The sequence below is a fragment of the Ichthyophthirius multifiliis genome, assembly GCF_000220395.1.
Source record: "Ichthyophthirius multifiliis unplaced genomic scaffold scaff_1120509250121, whole genome shotgun sequence".
Taxonomy (NCBI): Eukaryota; Ciliophora; class Oligohymenophorea; order Hymenostomatida; genus Ichthyophthirius; species Ichthyophthirius multifiliis.
Window position 1 is genome coordinate 22,861 of NW_004087074.1, and position 18,631 is coordinate 41,491.

Consider the following 18,631-nt stretch of genomic DNA (forward strand, 5'->3'; position numbering starts at 1 on the left):
TTTTTTACTTATAAAATATTTTAATCTAAATTTTTAATCATTTTTATCTTAAAATTAGAATCTAATTAAGCTAAATTTTGATGTTTTTTTCTAAATATTAAATTAAATAAATAAATCTGAATAATGAATAATTTATATACTTTACAAAAAAATGTTATTGTATAGTTATAATATTTCATTTTAATGTTAAAACATTTAAAAATATAATTTATATTTTTAAAATTCATAATTTGATTCAGTTTTCTTCTTTTTAAAAAACTTTTAATAAAGATTATCCTAATTTAAAACTTAAAAGTTAATAAATTAATCCAACATTTCAAACTTAAGTTATTAATTATTATTATATTAACATTTAATTTCTTAATCATCATTTAATTAAAAAATACATGATTTTAAAAGTTCTTATTCTAACTCTTTAATATTTAATTCATAAGTATAATTCATATTTATTTTTAATATTTAGATAAAAATTTAATAAAATATTTTTGCAAATTAAGCGTTTGATTTTTTTATAGTAATAATTAAAAAATATATATATATATTAGCCAGATAAATTATTTTATAAACAAAAATCTTTTACAGTTATTATATTTATTAAATTTAAAATAATAAGAGATACTATTTAATTTCAAATTATTAAATATATTATTTAAATTTAAAAAAACTTAAAGAAAAAAATAAATAAGGAAATCTAATTAATAAATAAATGAGTTAATAAGATATGTAAAAATTCAATGTCTTCTAAAAATAAAAATAAATTAAAAATAAATAGAGTACATTAAAAAAAGTAAATCAATTAAAATTGTCAAAAACAATCATATTACGAAGACAATAATTAAAAAATCTAAAGATGCCTTTCGCCATAAACAAACCCAATATTATGTTAAGGATATAACTAAAATATATTCCGTTCATCAATAAAAAAAACTTAGTTTTCCGATATAGATAATATAAAGTCACCAAAAATAGATTAAATTTTACTTTAAAGGTAATAAGGTTTATATTGCAATCTTAGTAAAACTACAGAACAAAAATTTTGGAGACCTTCAATTAAGTATAATACATGTGCTATAAATAATATTAAATCAATTAAAATAAAAAAGGTAAATACCTTAAAAAGAATCAGGCTATTTTGAAATTTTCTAAAAAAAATGTTTAAAAAAGCCACATAATTAAAAAAAGCTAAATAATCCTTTATTTGGATAAGAAGAAAATGCAATAAAAAGTCGTTTAACAGGAAATGGAGATTAAAAAATATCAGATTAGTATATAAAAATTTCTGAACAAAAAAATCTTCTTCCTTGGGATAGAAATTTTCAAAATCCTTATAATTTAAATAAAAAATTATCTACAACAAATATTTTTTTTTTAAATGATAATCAATCTATTTGTAGTTAATAACAAAAATCTAAATGTTTTGTTCCAGATAAATTTAAAGGGAGCGATGCAAAAAATGCAATTAATTATTAGTATGCTTTACCTTACAGAAATAAATAAATGACAGATAAAATTAACAAAAATGATCCTAAAAATATTTGCTTAACTTTTTAATAAGCGAACGAATATGATTTTAGAAAAAGAAGTATATTTTATTAATTTTAATTTATTTAATTTTCAAAAAATAATAAACTAAAATAGCAAACATATTAGAAAAGGAAGAATTATAAGCTTATAAAACATTATTAAATAAAAATAAATGAATTTTTATAATTATTTTTAAAAATATATTTTTATTTATATATATATTAATTTTTTTTATAAATAATTAAACATTTTTTTCATATGTAAAATTTAAATATTTTATAAAGAATAATATAAAATTCATTATTATTTTATGAACTTATTTTTTTTAAATCTATTGTAATATGTATATTTACCAAAATTTTAATTAAACTTTACAATATTGATATCTTTTTTAATTTTTAACAGAATACATTTAAGATTAAATGAAGGATAATAATATTTATAATCTTATTTAGTTTCAAATACAATATCATTCGATTCATCAATATTATAAATAAAATACTGTTAGCGCTTGTATAATTCCTTTTAAAGTTCTCTTTTATCACTTTGTTCTATTTTTTCATCATAAGAAACTTTTATTTGAAGTTGAGTTTAATTAGGTTAATTTTTATAAGATATCTATTAAAACTATGATTATTACAATTAATAAATAATATTATTTTTAATTTTATCGACTAAATAATTAAAAAGTATCTATATTTCATTATTATTTTATTAAAAAGAAGAATTTAATGAATTATTATTTGAGATTTTATTTTTCATTTTAGAGTTTTTAGCTACAGTTTTTTTATCCTAATTAATTTTAAAGCATGTTATGTTATTTTTCGTTTTTTTTGAGTATGCATTATTATCTACATTGTTGTATTATTATTATTATAATAAAATAAGATTGTCTTCAAAATTTTAATTTAAATCTTCTATAATAATACTTGATTTGTTTTTTAAATTATTAATATTACTATTTTATTAGATATAAACATTATTTATGACTGCTTCATCATCAACAACCTCTGTAGACTTAATTTCTAAATTTTAATTGTTCTTAAATATACTAAGAATTTCTTACTAAATTTCTTATTAAAATTGCTTATATTCTTCTGTGTTTTCTTTGTTTTCCACTTCTTCTTCTTCCTCTTCTTCTTCATTTATTTTAGATTGTATTTAATTTAAATTTCTTCTTACTTTTTTCTTTATTCTTCTTTCTACTTTTATTCGAGTAAAATGCTAACTCCAATAATTATTTTATAATATTATTTTTTGTTTATCATAATTAGTATGTAATAAATGACATTAATTTACAAAATGGCCTTCTTTATTACAAGAAAAGCATTTCAAATTTAAAGAGTTATTCCCTAAAATCATTTAGTCTCTTGCCATACAAAAATATTCAAAATCCTTCTGAAAGCATTTCAATACTTAGATAAATTAAGACCTTTAAATAACATAACATTTCGAAAAAGTGGAGCATTTGGCTCCTAATGATCTTGCTTGATTAACAAAAAAGCTTCTTTCACCAAAGAACTCATTATTTTAAGTTTCTTAATAACTTTAAGTAAGTTTTATTTTCTCCTCCTTCATCTAATATTTCATCTTTTTATTCTAAGAACAATTCAATTTCGCCTTCTTCAATATAATAAAACATGGATCTTATTCTAATTCATTAGGACGAAAAAGTAATTAATCTTTTTACATTTTCACTTTATTTAATTATAAACAAATGCTTTCGATAAAATCAGATGAAAAGCCTTAAAAAATGCTTCCACATTTTTTTAAAATCTATTTATTTGCATCTATAGTAAGTTTTTTTCTTAATGCAGGAGATAATTTATTTAAAATGAATTATTCTTCTTCTAATGTTATATCTTCTGCTTAGTTTTATTAATATTCATAAAATGTTCTTATTTAATATTTCAAATCTACATTTATATTTAATTTTTACATATAATAGTTTAATTGATTCATATTTTTTTTAAAATCTTCCTTTTTCTTGTTCATATCTTGTACTATAATACCTATATAATTGAAACTATATGCATATACTCCACATAATACTATTAATGATATTATTACAAATAATACTTCTAATACACTTTTAGGTGTTATATCACCATACCCCACTGTTGTCATTGTTGTAACACAAAAATAAAAGGCATAAAGATACTTTTCATACCATAATATTTCTTGGCCAGATTTATATATTGTTAACCAATTGTTCTAGACATTGTTTACTTTTTATATTGTAGATATATAAACAAAAAAACATGCAAACGAATGACCTATAAGCCATATTTGTAAAAATAAACGAAGTAACTTCAAAAAATAAGGAAAATTACTCTTTTAATTACTTGCACTAGCATCTTCACGACTTCTGAATATTTTTTTAAAAGTTAGTAATTTTAATAATATTAATAAATCAAAATATATTGGTAAATTAAATTCTTCTATTTTTTTATTTTTAAAATATTTTGTTTTAATTATACCTGAAAATAAAGAAAGGATAGATAAAACATCAATAAAAATTTATTATTTGCAATAAATTTTAGTAATTTCTTATCTTTCTACTAACATTTTACCTTCGTTAGAAATAGAAGTATTTAAATACACAAATACATTAGAAATGAAGTAAATTTATGCAATTTTTAAAAAGGCATAATAAATATTAGGATAAATAAATGAAAATCTTTCTCCTAAAGCAACACCTATAGGTAATAAAAAAGTACAAATAATAATAAAAATACACAAAATATTTTCCCAAAAAAAAATAAACTAGCTAGAAGGATGAAATAGTGAAATTTTTTCAAAAAGAAGACTTTATATTTTTTATACACTTTTTATAATTAATATTTACTATTAGCTCATATTTTTCTTTTTGAAAGTAATTCCTATTAATTTCCTAAAAAATAAACCTATATTTTACTTAACTTGAGTATTTTTAATACTACTAAAAGAAAAATCATTAATTATATTTATTTAATAGTCTTTTAAATAAGACATACTTTTAAAAGGAGCAAATTTCGCAAGTTAAATTAAAAATCTTCTTTTATATATCTATTAATAAAATTAACTAAAAAGCTTATTTTAATTATTTTTTTATTATAAAATAGATGATGCCTTTTTATTTAGAAACATATTGTCTTATTATTGACGCTTTGCTTCTTTTATATTTTAATTATACTTTTTTACTTAGGAAGCTAGCCTTTCAAATTAATCTTTCTTTAATTCGATTTTTTGTGGACTAAGTTTTGTTTAATTTATTGCTGTTTTTTTGTACGAAAATATTTATCTGATTCTATTGAAACACGTTTTTTTTTGAAAAATGGCTAATCTTATGATTAATTTAAATATACATTATTGTTTTTGGATGTAGGAGGATTAGAATAAATCTAAATTTAGCTTTAATCGGTTTGGATCAAACATTTTTCATCTTTAGTATCTACAAATTATTGTTCTGTTTATACATTCTCATATACTATATCTCTTCTATCTTATTGGTTTTTTTATAATATATATTTTGTTGTATTTGAATCTTATCTATTAGTTTGTATTTATTCAATTTACATTTAATTTTTTTTTACTTATTTTATTTTCAATTATTTTATTTTTATTTATTTTTCTAATTTAAAATTTTATAAATAACTTTAATTGATTATCATTATTTTATTTTATCATTTAATTATTTATGTTTTAATATATTTCTTGTCCAAATTGTTTTAAAAAAATTGAATAAATAAAAAAATACATCTAACAAATCATTTTTATGATTTAATTTTTTTTTTATTTGACCAAATTTAACATAGATTTTTTAAAATTTGGAAATATAAAAAAATTAGTAAATTAATATTTTTTTTATGTTGATAGATTTTTTTAAAAAAAATATAGAAAAAATATGAGCAATTAAAAGTAATATTTAATAATAAATTTTATAATATAGATTGATTAAATCATATAAAGTAAGTTATGATGTCTTCATGCATAAAATTTTAAACTTAGTTATTTTTAAAATTGAAAAAAAAAAAATTAAAATAAAAAATTTATATTTATTTTAAATATAAAATACTTTTATTAATATTAAATATTTAAACTAATTAAAAAATTTAAATTACTTTCTTACAAAAAAAAAAATATTATTTGCATATATTATATAATTTAGAAATTATATAATAATATGTATATATAAGTTTTAAAATAATATATATGATAAGACTGAAATAGCAAATCTAAATATATATATTTTTATAGAAAAAAAAGAGAAAGATTGAAATAATAAATTTTAATGTATAATATAGTATAAATTATTAAATAATATAATCATTAAATCATAAAAAAAAAAAATTAAACTTTTATGGTTTTAAAATATTAAAGATATATTTTATATAAAATTAATTAGAAATAAATAATAATTAAAATAAATGTTTAGACATTTTAATTAAATTTTTTATTTTTTTCATTTCTAGACAAAACTCATTACTAAAAATATATTACATAGAATATATATTAATTTATAAAAATAAAATATAATAAAATTGATAAAGTAAATATTTATAAAATCAATTTAAATAATTTAATATAGTTTTTTACTAAATATTAAAAAATATATTAAAGTTTTTAAAATAAAATATATTAAACGAATATAATAATATTTTAATAGAAAACTAATAGATATATAAACATAAAAATGAAAATATTTATATATTCTTCATATTTAAATATATGATTAAAATTATGACGAATTTAAAGAAAAACTTGTAAATATATAAAAAATTAATAATAATATAAATTTAATATATTTAAAAAAGTCTAAAATTAATAATAATAAAATAAAATATTAAAATATATGTATTTTAAAAATTAACAAAAAAAATATATAAAATAGAAAGAAATATAAAAAATATAAATATGGGAAGTGGAAAACCAAGAGGTATAAGAGCTGGAAGAAAGCTTTCACGACATAGAAAAGATTAAAGGTATAAAAATAAAGCATGAAAATATAAAATAATAAATAAATAAATAAATAAATAAATAAATAAATAAATAAATAAATAAATAAATAAATAATAATAGATGGGCTGATAATGATTATAACAAAAGATTATTGGGTTCAAGATGGAAAAATCCTTTTATGGGAGCTTCTCATGCTAAAGGTTTAGTAACTGAAAAAATTGGTATAGAATCTAAATAACCAAACTCTGCTGTTAGAAAATGTGTAAGAGTTTTACTAAGAAAAAATTCTAAAAAAATTGCAGCCTTTGTTCCTTGGGATGGTTGTCTTAATTTTTTAGCTGAAAACGACGAAGTGTTGGTAGCAGGTTTGGGAAGATAAGGTCATGCTGTCGGAGATATTCCGGGTGTTAGATTTAAAGTTGTTTCTGTTAAAGGAATATCACTTATATCCTTATTTAGAGGAAAAAAATAAAAATGAATTTTTCATTATTTTTAAATTATTTATAAAATTCTTTTAAAATTATCTATATTTTTAAAAGTAAAATGTATTTTTATATTTAAATTTATCAAAATATTTTATTATTTGTTTTCATTATAATATTAGTTAATGTTTCCATTTTTTATTATTATTTAATTTCTAAAAAAAAATTTTAAAAATAAAAATATATATAAATTAAAAAAAATAAAGTCCTAAATTATTATTATAATTATATGAAATACTTAACTTAAAAAGTATTTTTATATAAAAATATAATAAAAATTAATAATATATATTTAAATATAATAAATGATTTAATAATTAATATTAATTTTAATATTTCTTAAATAAACTTTTAAATAAAAACTTTAATAAATGCTTAAAAATATACAAATTATTTATAATATATAAATAATTTATTACACATAAAGTCCTTTTTATAAATTAATTAATATATACAGTTTTAAATTAATGTAAATTAGATATAAAATATTATTTTTTATATTATAATCACATAAATATAAATGTTCTAATAATGTTCTAAATAAATATTATTTAATATTAAATTTTATTTAAATTTGTAAAATTTTTTTTTTAAATTTTATATTATTTTATGTTCATAAATAAAAAATTAATTTTTATTTTCATAAATAAAATATTAATTTTTATTTTATATGGGAAATTTAATTTTTATTTATATTTTAATTCAAGAAAAAATAAATAAGATATTAAAATATTTAATAATTTAAATTTAAAAATATGGATAACTAAGAAAAAAAGGCAAAAGAATAGTTTTTTATAAATAAAGTTCAGTAAGGAAATACAAATTTACCAGTAATATATTAAAAAAAAAACATTACAATAATTATTATAAATTAATATATAGGTAGAGAAAACACATCAAAACAAAAGAGTTAATAAAAATTTAATATTATTTATTTTTAAATAAACTTAAAAAATATAGATTATAAATTTTAATTATTCTCCTCATCAAAAAAAAAAAAATTAAGAACCTACAAGAAAAGTAGTATTTGATAGTAATTAAAATTAATTATAATCAAATTAAGTTTGTGATAGATTTTAAAGTTAAACATAATTAGAATTTAATATAAATTAAAATTAAACAGAAGAAAAAAGCATTTAACAATCGAATGAAATATAAAAGAGTAATTCTTTTGATGATTTAGAAATAATAAAATGTGAAGATACAAGAACTTTAAATTAAAATAATTTATTATAAATGAAGCATAATAGCAATTGTCAGATTTCTATTGAATCAATCTTGATAAAGTAACAACTTTAAATAAAACCTTTTAAATTTGATAAATTAGCATCAGAGTTAACAAAAGAAGATATAGAATAATTAACTTAAAAACAAGATTAATATTAATTAATCTTAAAAAAATTAAAAGTTAATAGAGATTATATAGTAAAAGGTGAATGCTATTTATTTTCAGTTTAAACAACAATGAAAATATCTAATTATATATAAATAGATGGATTGTTAATATTAACTAATTATAAAGTTACTTTATAATTAAAATTAAAAATATTTTATATAAAAAAAGTTAAATTTCGTTGCTTCTAATAACTCTTATTCTGAAAAATATATAGATAGAGAAAAATATTTATTTATAACTTTAGGTCATATAAATAAAATTGAAAGGAATATGGAAAAGAAAGGACCTGCTTATAGTAATATTGAAATATAAACAAAAGACGGTAGAATGTATTATTTTTTCTTTTCCCCTTAAAATTCAGAAAATTCATATCAGCTTTATATTAAAACTTATAGATAAGCTTTTCCAGAAGATATTAAAAAATGTTTTGCCTTTATTTATGGATAATTTGATAATTAATTAGAATTAGATTATCAAGGGCATAAAATATATGATAGTTATCAAGAGTTTTCAAGATAAGGAATTGATGTAGCTCCTATAAACATAAATATATAAGATAGTAATATTCAAAATCAAAATGTAAAAAATATAAATAATTAATCAATATATATATAAAAAAATATATAAAATAAAATATATATTTGTATTTATTTATATATATATATATATATATATATATATATATTATTTTATTTAATATTTTTTATATTTTAAAAAGTATATGTTTCGTTATATTGATAATAGTTTTGGATAAATTTGTCCAACATATCCTCCTTTAATAGCAATTCCATTCAAAGTATCTAATGAATATGCAATAAAATGTTCTCGTTATCGTTCTAGAGAAAGATTACCAGCATTAACATATGCATATAAGAAAAGGAATAGTCAAGAATTTACGACTTTATGGCGATGTGCATAATGTAAGCCTGGTATAAATTAAAATCGTTCAGCCGAAGATGAACATATGTTAAAAATGATTCGAAATAATAGCTTAAACAATTTAAAAATTTACGATGCCAGACCTTTTTTAAATGCTGTAGGTTAGTAATTAACAGGAAAAGGTTACGAAATAATTGATTTTTATTAAAATTGTGAGCTTGAATTTTTAAATATACACAATATTCATAAAATAAGAGATTCATTAAAAAAAATGTTTATCGCAGTGAATTCAAATACACAAGATTATCTTAAAGATGTTGACAAATCTGAATGGTTTACTCATATAAATACTATTATCTCAGGAAGTAAAAAAGTAGCTTAGGCAATTTATGACTCACATCATGTAGTTGTTCATTGTAGTGATGGATGGGATAGAACTGCTTAATTATTGAGCTTATCTTAAATTTTTTTAGATCCATATTTTAGGACTATTCAAGGATTCGAAGTTTTAATTGAAAAAGAATGGATTAGCTTTGGACATTAGTTTAATATAAGAAGTGGACATGTTAGTAAAAATCATTCCGATGAATAGAGAGCACCTATTTTTATATAATTCTTAGATTGTGTTTATTAAATCACAAAGTAATTTCCTCTGTCTTTTGAATTTAATTCAATATTCTTAAGAGATATTGCTTTTCATGTTTTCTCTTGTCAATATGGAACTTTTTTACATAATAGCTATTAAGTTTTCTTTTTAATATTTTTATATTAAAATTTGGATTTTTTAATTTGATTATAAAAAGGAAATATAAGTGCATAAAACAAGATAAAATACAGTTTCTTTATGGAGTTATATTAATAATAGAATTACTGAGTATCAAAATCCATATTATATATAAGAATAAATCTACAATATTAATTACCTTGAACCAGATAGTTCTATTCGATCATTTTCTCTTTGGAAAGAATATTTTTTATAATATCAAAACGGAATAACCGATTAATATAAAATATACCAATAATGTTAATTTAATGAGTATTATTTTATATTTACATATAAAACTTTTTATTTATTTATCATATTATTAGAGATAACTCTATGGTGCTTTTCAAACATATTAAAATGAAAAATGATTAATATTATTAAGATAATCTTCTTCTTAATTAAAAAATAGAATAGCTCTAAAAGATAATACAAGATAATAATTTAACACTAGACACTAAATTAAGTCAATAATTATAAGATATCAATTATAGAAAAGAAAGCATTATTTAGCGACTTTCAATTGGTTCATTTAATTAAGTAAATTAACTTAAATAATAATTGTAGGAAGAAACTTAAAAATTATAAGATATAAATGATTAAAATTGTCTTAAAGATAATTAGGATTAAATATAATAATTTTAAAATTTATCTATTAATAATAAAAATAATAATTAAACTATTTCAGAATAAAATTCAAATAATTAAATAAAAAATTAAAAAGATTTTGAAAACTAAGATAATAATATTCAATAAATTAAAATTATTATAGAAGAAATTATTTGTAAATCACTCTCTAATAAAGATTAATAGTTAGAGCATTAATATGATATATAAAATTAAACTTAGAATTAAGTAAACGTATAAAATTAAGAAGGATATTAATAAGGACAAATCGATTAAAATTGTTAAGAAATCAACATAAATAAATGAAAAATTAATGACTTATACTAATAAATTATTTTATTTTTTTGAATATTTATTTAATAATTAAATATATATTTTATTTTTTCTATTTTTTTATTGAATAGACATTAACTTTTTTTTATTTTTATTATTAATGTTTTTTTTAAAAAAATATAAAAATTTATATATAAAAAATGAATTAAAAGAATTATATTATTAAAAAATATTTATTAAATATAAATAATATAAATTATTAAAAGTTATTTTAATTTAAAAATTATACTTTTTTAAAATAAACTTTTAAATATTAATTTTCTAATTATGTACAGAGGCAATAAAAAGTACTTAAAAAAATTAAAATAATTTCTTATTTGAGGTTTTTCATACAGTTAAATATTTTTTTAATTTAATTTAAAATTTTGCATTTTTTTAAATAAATATATAATATATGAAAATGATTATGAAGTTTAATAATATCTTTTTCAAACATTAAAAATACAATATTTGGTGATTATATATTAAATAAAAATTTAAGTGCTAATTTTTAATAATAATTCAAATAAAGATTTTTTATAAAATTAATATGAATTTAATACTAAATTAAAAATTATAGATAGAGAAAATAAAAATAAATAATAATTATTTTTATAAAAAAAGTATTTTTTAAATATAAATAATATTTATAAATAAAAATATTTAATATAATTTTTTAATTCCAATTTATTACAATTTCTCATTACAATTTCTCAAAAATATTATAATTATGAATATTGAAAATATTGAAAATTTAAAAAATTACAATTATAATCAATTTCAATAAAATTGTTGTAATTTGACTATATGTCTTGCGTTTGTTTTTTCATAAATAAAATATACATATTTTATATTTTTTAAATTAGAAATCAAAATATTAAAGGAGAAGATATTTAATAATTGTAATCAATATTAAAATAATAAAAATATACTAAAAAAATAAATTTATATCTAAAGTAATAATTTTTTTTTATATGAATATATAATTATTTTAACTAGTAATATTTATTTAAATAATCATGGACTTAAAACAATTTCTCTTGGTTTTGATAATTTAAACAATTTAAATTAATTAACAATAAATTTTAAGTATTTAAAAAAATGTATATATTTATCAATTTTTAATAGCGAAAACTTAATAGGAAATTAAGAATTATGTCAGTTTGGATTATGTCTAAGTACATGTAAAAATTTGAAATAAATAAATTTAGGAATAAAGTTTTTAATAAATTATTTTATTCTGTATATTTAATTATATAATAAAATTTTAATAAAGTAATAATTAAATAACAAATGAAGGTATTCAATAATTAGGAAAAGGTTTATAAAATTGTAAATAATTAAGACATATAATTATTGGAAGCAAGTAATAAATAAAAATAAAGATATATTAATTTACTAAATATAGCAACAACTAACTTAATTAATTCGGATATTTAAAATTTATTAAATATTTAAAAAACACAAACTTATTATAAATTTAGATATATAATAGGTAAATATTATAATTAAATTAGTATTTTTTAAATTTTAATTTATTATAAAATTAAGGGATTTAACACAATTTCGAAAAAATGTTATTTTTAAATGTATTTAAAAATTGATAATCTTTAATTTAAATTGAAGAAATAATTAATTAAAAATAGAAATAAAATATTAAAAAATAAATGTTTAATTAATATAATGTATTATAATAATATTTGTTTTAAATAAAATTCATCCAATTTATACATTTTTTTTTATAAATTAAAGTAATTTTTGGTTAATAATTAAAAAAAAATAGATAAATGCAAAATAGTTATTTTGAAAATTTTCGCAGTATATGAGAAAATTACAACTAGGCAAACGATAAATTTGATATAATTAATCATATTTGTACAGCAATCAATTAATAAAAATTTAATACTATAGCACAATATAAAAAAATAACCAATAAAAATTAAGAAAAAGAATCCAATATATTTAATGAAATTATAATTATAAGAAAACTAAAAGATCATATGAGACTTTTCGAAAATTAAGATAAAATATTCTTAAAAATAATTAAATATGACTTAAATATAAATAGTATTATTTTTATAAGGCATTAACTTAGAAAAATATAAGAAAGAAAATATTTAAGTTATAAAAATTTATTTTAAAAAATATATTAAATGAACTTTTAGTATTAATATTATTATTTTTTCTAATTATAGAGAAAAATAAACGAATTATATATGTACACCATATAATAATCATTAAATGAAATTATAATTTAATATTTTATTTTTAATGTTTTTTAATTGAAATAAATTCGATTATTTTAAATTTTTATGATGTTAATTTTTAATTATAAATATTATTTTGATAGTGTAACTTATAAATGTATCAATTTTTGACTTTTATTTATTTTATCATTTTTAAATTATTTTTGTGTGATGTCAATATTTTTTTTTTAAATTATATATTTCAAATATAAAAATTGATTTAATAATTGATTTTTTTAAAGTATTCTAATTTATTAGGCTTCTATTTTAATGAGTTTTTATTTATATATTTTTAAAACTAGAGTAATTCATTAAATTTTAAAGTTAAAATATTAAAAAAATTGATTGAAATAAATATATTTCAATATTCTAAATTATTATTAAATAAATTTTATTTTAGCATGGTTTATTTTATTTACTTAAATACATAAAATGTTGATTTAAAAATAATTAATATATTTTTTTTAATAAATACTTTTTTTTTTTGCTTGCAGATTTAAAAAAGAACAATATTTTTGATTTTATATATTATTTTAAATATTTTTTTTTAGAAATATATTATATTTGCAATAAATTATTTTTTTTTTTTAATATTTTATTTTATTATGATAATTTTTAATTTTATGTGTAACAAAAATAAAAATTTTCTTATTCTTTTCATAAATATCTTAAAAAATACTTTATTAATGTACTATTTTTATTTATTTATATTATTTACTTACTTTTTACTATTTTATGTTTTGTATTAAATTCATCAAGATTTTTACTTAATTATATTTATTAATATATTATTATAATCACTCCTTATAGCTAAGCTATTTTGTAACATATAATGACTTTTGTTCTAAATCTTTCTAATTTTAATTTCTAATTTTCTTTTTAGTATTCAAAAATAAATTATAATAGAAATTATTTTTATTTCATAATAAATTTTAAAAGATTTTAATTTTTAAAATATAAATATACAATATATTTATATTTTATATATATAATACTTTGTATTTAATTTAATATAAAACTAAATGATATAAATTTATATTAATTTTAGATAAAAAGATTAAAAAAAATCATAAATTTATAGGATTTTTATTTATTGTTAAAAGCTTTTAAAGCTAATTATTTTTAAATCTAATATTTTATTAATTCCTAGCTTTTCTTCCTTCTTTTTTCTTTTGCTTTTTATGATATTAATAAAGAATTATATCGTAATTTGAATGCTTCATATAATTTTTGAATATTTTCATTATATCGATATCCATTAGACAATATATATTTTAAATTTAATTAGTTAAATTTTCAATTTATATTTGAAAATCATCATCTAAAACTTCAACATCATTATAAATAATACTTTTCACTCTATTTTATTTTTATCTTATATCTGTAGATTGATCTATTTTTAAAAAAATAAACAAAAATTATAATTAATTTTAATTTACTTTGAATATTTTATATTTCTTAAAAAGATATATTGTTTTTAGACTTTTCATTATAAATTTTAATTTTATTTTCATAAAAATCTAAATAGTTCAAAGTTGGAAGATTCAAATTATTTTTATATAATGTTTTTCTTCCGTGCTTACTATTTCTATTTGTATTTGTAGTATTTTACGGCTATACTATTTTTAGTTTTTCCGGTTATTCTAATAATTATTAATCAAATTATTCTTCTTCTTATTTTTCAATAATTTTATGAAAATTAAAATTTGGTTTTATTAGATTTGACTTTTTTCTTAAACCTTAATCAATTCTTTAATAATATAAATATTTTTTTCAAAAAATTAATAAATTTATTTTTAAAAAAATTATGAAAATAAAATTTGATGATTATAATAACAATTTAATTACAAAATTTAATAAATTCGTATTTATTTTAAATTTACTTTGTTTTAAAGCAATCTATTTTATCAAATTCTTATGAATTTATTTATATATTTGATTTACCTTATTATGGTAATGTACTTTTTTTTTTATAAAAATAAAATACTAATTATATACATATTGGAATCAGTATATTCTGATGATTATTAAGACGAAATTTCATAATCATCATAGTCAGAATCGATTTTATATATTGATTTTTTTGACTTTTTTGTTAAATTGCTATATTAAATAGCTTTAAGTTATAATTATTATAGATTCATAATAGTCTTAAATTGTTTTTTTTTCTTTCTTTTAAAGTACTGTCTTTCAATAGTCTTAGGATCATATAAATGCCTTAGAATAATATTTGACCTTTTTGGTATGTGATGGATTAAATTACAATTATTTAATTAGTGATCATATAATTAACATGAATAACAGAAAGAATTAATAATTTAATATTACTAATTATAAATTATATTATCTTTCATATGACAAAAGTAATTATAATCTTCGGGAAATTCTTTAAGTTAATTTATAAATTCATTCGCATCTATTTTAAGAATTGTGCAAAATCCTTATGATCTAACAGATATATTTTATATTTGTTACTATGTGAAAAAATTTATTTCATTAAAATACATTCCTTTTTTTAATGTTACCAAAACTTACACCTAATCATTACCATCTATATCTTTACCTTCTATAAAAAATTCTACTTCTCCAGATTCTATAAAATATATTGAATAATCCTTTTTTTTATCATTACTTTAAATAATTATTTATTCTGGAGAATACTATTATTCTCTTATTATTGATATTATTTTATATTTTAGAGAATTACTATAATTCTCATTAAATATTATAGAATGTTTAAATACAGTATGATTGGCTTCTACCATTAATTTCTATTTCAAATCTTAGTTTAATGATTCAATAATCTTTTTTTTTTTTTTTTTTCAAAAAAATAAATAAATATTTTAATTTACTTTTTATGTTATTTATTAATCATGATAATATGATTTTTTCCAAAAGTATTCTAAATATTCTCTAATTTAATGTCTTAGTTCAAAACTTACATTTTTAATTTGCATGTATTCATTTATAATTTATAATTTTTAGTTAATAATTCTTTTTTCTTCATTAATTGAACTCATTATATTATTAATTGATGAAACACTAAAAGCGAAAATACCACAAGCAATAAGTATTGTTAATATAGATAATTATTTTTCATAAACATTTAAAGGAGTTATATCACCATACCCAACAGTAACCATAGTAACAGTCATATAATAATATGCATGAATATATAAATCTGACCAACTTCTGATTTCTAAATCTCTTAACCAAGATTATATTCCTCTCTATTTTTCATTTAAGCCAACATATATCCATATACATCCAAAAATATGAGAAGCAGATAATATTATAACTATAATTTTTATAATTTTAATTTTTTATAATATTTAAAAAAAATACATAATAAACTAAACAATTGCATAATAATTGCTTCTTTTTTAGTTGTAATTGAAATTGTATAGAGTTTATTATTTATTTTAAAAAACATATTTATCTTGCTTATTAAAATTAAACTAGCAACTAAATTTTATAGAATATGCTAATCAAAATGCATACTTAACATTAGAAGAATTTATAATATAATTTCAATAAAATCATAAATAAATTAATTTTTAATATAATACATAAATATAATATTTCGTTTTATTTCCATTTTTCCTTATGTTATGATGCCAGTATTAAATGATACCAGAATAGATAATATTTAAATTAAAATCATAAAAATATTTAAAGAATTATCTCTTATTAAGATATTATTATCAAATTAAACTCCAAACGCGAAAAATATGGGAATTATAGTAAAATAAAAAATTATTTTTAATAGTTAAAGAATATCTTAAAAAATTATTATTGGTGAAGTTGGATAAAACACTTATATATTTAAAAATAAATTTATTATAGTTTTAAAATAATTCTTAAATAAAATTTTGATATTATTAAGTTTAAAAGACTATTTTGTTTAATATTTTTCATAAAGATTATTTTTTAGTTTATTGGTAAATTATTCTTTTTTTATAAAATAAAAATTTGGGCTTATTAATGGAAGTGCTTTGTCATTTATAATTTCATATTATTATTATTAAAGATACTTAAAACGTCTATTTGAAAGATTTTTAAGTATATTTTTGCAACTTGATTGAAGTTTTATTTTTTTTAGCAATTAATAAAAATATTTCTGATTACTAGAAATTGGTTTCTCTGAAGCTTCTTCTTCTCTATTATTATTTTCTATATTTAATTCTAAAACTTAATTTTTTTGCTTGTTATTACATTGCAACTTTAAATGTCATGAAATCGAATGTTTTAATATTTAAATTAAATATCAATGTTATTTTTATCTTTTACATCACAATTTTTTTCTACTAACGAAGTAGGGCTTAATGGTTCATCACCACTCAATAATGTGTTTTTTAATGCATTTGTAATCAAATTTGTCTGTATTGCCTGTAGATTTTTTATATTTTTCATAAATATTATTTTAAATATTTTTAAGCAAAAATTTAATTTAAATTAATTGGTTATTATTGTTAATTGTATGATTAGTTAATATTTATATAACTTTATATATTATTTTTTATTTAATTTGTAAAAAATTAGAAGAGTTTAATCGTTTTACAGTTATTATTTTATGATTTATAAATTTTAAATTATTTTATAAAAATAAAAACATAATTATTTGATTAAATTTTTTAAATTTTATTTCTTTATATTATTTTATAATTATTTATTTTTTATTATTAAAATAATTAAAATAAATTATTTTCTATTTTGTTTAATCAAAAAAAGACATATGTTTTTTCTAAATAAAATTTTAATAACTTAATTTATAAAATAAATTTTTAATTTTATAATATTTTCTTTTGTAAAGATAATAAAATATAAATTAATTAGACAATTATTATAGCCTCTTCTCCAATTTTTTTTTATCTCTTCTCTTCTATAGCCCATTTTCCCATAAATTTTTAATTTTTTATGTATAATTTTTAGCAAAAAATAATATCCCCCCCCTTCAAAAAATCATTTTTTTATTTCTGTAAAAATTAAAATATTAGTTTATTTATATAAAAACTAATAATATTTAAAGATATTTTTTACATTAAAAATATTTAATCAATTTGTTTCATTAGAAAACATATTTATTAAATAAATCATATTTTTTTAAAAAAGTCACTACAATTTATAAATTTTGAAACATGCCCAAAAAATAAAAAATAAATTAATTTTATTTGTACATATTACTTTATTATTTTTTCTTTAATTTTTTTTTTAAAAGTCAATAAATAAATAGTAAAAATTGATAATTGTATTATTTATTGTTTATATATATTTTTTTTCAAATAAATATAAAAAAATTATATTTCTTTTATATAACGATTTATCCTTTCCACTTTCCCTCAATAACCATAATTTTTCGTATTTTTATTTTGGGTAATATCGGATTTTTATAAAATTTATTTACTAATATATAATTATTTTAAATAATAAAATATAATATATATCTTAAATATTAAAAAAT

General features: G+C 15.9%; 3 protein-coding genes across 3 annotated transcripts, besides 21 other annotated features; 2 read left to right on the forward strand and 1 right to left on the reverse strand. All coding sequences in view use genetic code 6, as the record gives it.

Moving 5' to 3' along the window:
• The first annotated feature begins 592 nt into the window (after positions 1-592).
• Positions 593-661: a microsatellite.
• Positions 662-2,637: 1,976 nt separating this feature from the next.
• Positions 2,638-2,667: a microsatellite.
• A 2,432-nt stretch (positions 2,668-5,099) lies between these two features.
• Positions 5,100-5,136: a microsatellite.
• Positions 5,137-5,522: 386 nt separating this feature from the next.
• Positions 5,523-5,554: a microsatellite.
• Positions 5,541-5,600: a microsatellite.
• A 779-nt stretch (positions 5,601-6,379) lies between these two features.
• Positions 6,380-6,419: a microsatellite.
• A 1-nt stretch (position 6,420) lies between these two features.
• On the forward strand, positions 6,421-7,046 carry IMG5_048540 (hypothetical protein; the record flags this gene model as incomplete). Its single annotated transcript, XM_004037522.1, has 2 exons — positions 6,421-6,488; positions 6,586-7,046. The coding sequence occupies 2 exons, from the start codon at positions 6,421-6,423 to the stop codon at positions 6,941-6,943; spliced, it is 426 nt and encodes a 141-aa protein (XP_004037570.1). The 3' UTR covers positions 6,944-7,046.
• Positions 6,515-6,579: a microsatellite.
• Positions 6,951-6,989: a microsatellite.
• A 281-nt stretch (positions 7,047-7,327) lies between the features above and the next one.
• Positions 7,328-7,363: a microsatellite.
• A 189-nt stretch (positions 7,364-7,552) lies between these two features.
• Positions 7,553-7,615: a microsatellite.
• A 729-nt stretch (positions 7,616-8,344) lies between these two features.
• IMG5_048550 (myotubularin-related protein 2, putative) lies at positions 8,345-10,349 on the forward strand (the record flags this gene model as incomplete). The annotated part of the gene is made up of 4 exons (XM_004037523.1): positions 8,345-8,468; positions 8,512-8,922; positions 9,062-9,967; positions 10,026-10,349. The coding sequence occupies exons 1-4, from the start codon at positions 8,412-8,414 to the stop codon at positions 10,347-10,349; spliced, it is 1,698 nt and encodes a 565-aa protein (XP_004037571.1). The 5' UTR covers positions 8,345-8,411.
• Positions 8,947-9,028: a microsatellite.
• Positions 10,350-11,089: 740 nt separating the features above from the next.
• Positions 11,090-11,126: a microsatellite.
• A 487-nt stretch (positions 11,127-11,613) lies between these two features.
• Positions 11,614-11,640: a microsatellite.
• Positions 11,641-11,833: 193 nt separating this feature from the next.
• Positions 11,834-11,880: a microsatellite.
• Positions 11,881-13,693: 1,813 nt separating this feature from the next.
• Positions 13,694-13,751: a microsatellite.
• Positions 13,752-14,274: 523 nt separating this feature from the next.
• Positions 14,275-14,308: a microsatellite.
• Positions 14,309-14,930: 622 nt separating this feature from the next.
• Positions 14,931-14,978: a microsatellite.
• Positions 14,979-15,077: 99 nt separating this feature from the next.
• IMG5_048560 (hypothetical protein) lies at positions 15,078-16,325 on the reverse strand (the record flags this gene model as incomplete). Its single annotated transcript, XM_004037524.1, has 2 exons — positions 15,078-15,974; positions 16,023-16,325. 2 exons carry the CDS (start codon positions 16,323-16,325, stop codon positions 15,078-15,080), a joined length of 1,200 nt encoding a protein of 399 aa, XP_004037572.1.
• Positions 16,326-16,474: 149 nt separating this feature from the next.
• Positions 16,475-16,506: a microsatellite.
• A 182-nt stretch (positions 16,507-16,688) lies between these two features.
• Positions 16,689-16,754: a microsatellite.
• Positions 16,755-18,139: 1,385 nt separating this feature from the next.
• Positions 18,140-18,194: a microsatellite.
• A 384-nt stretch (positions 18,195-18,578) lies between these two features.
• Positions 18,579-18,628: a microsatellite.
• The last annotated feature ends 3 nt before the right edge of the window (positions 18,629-18,631 follow it).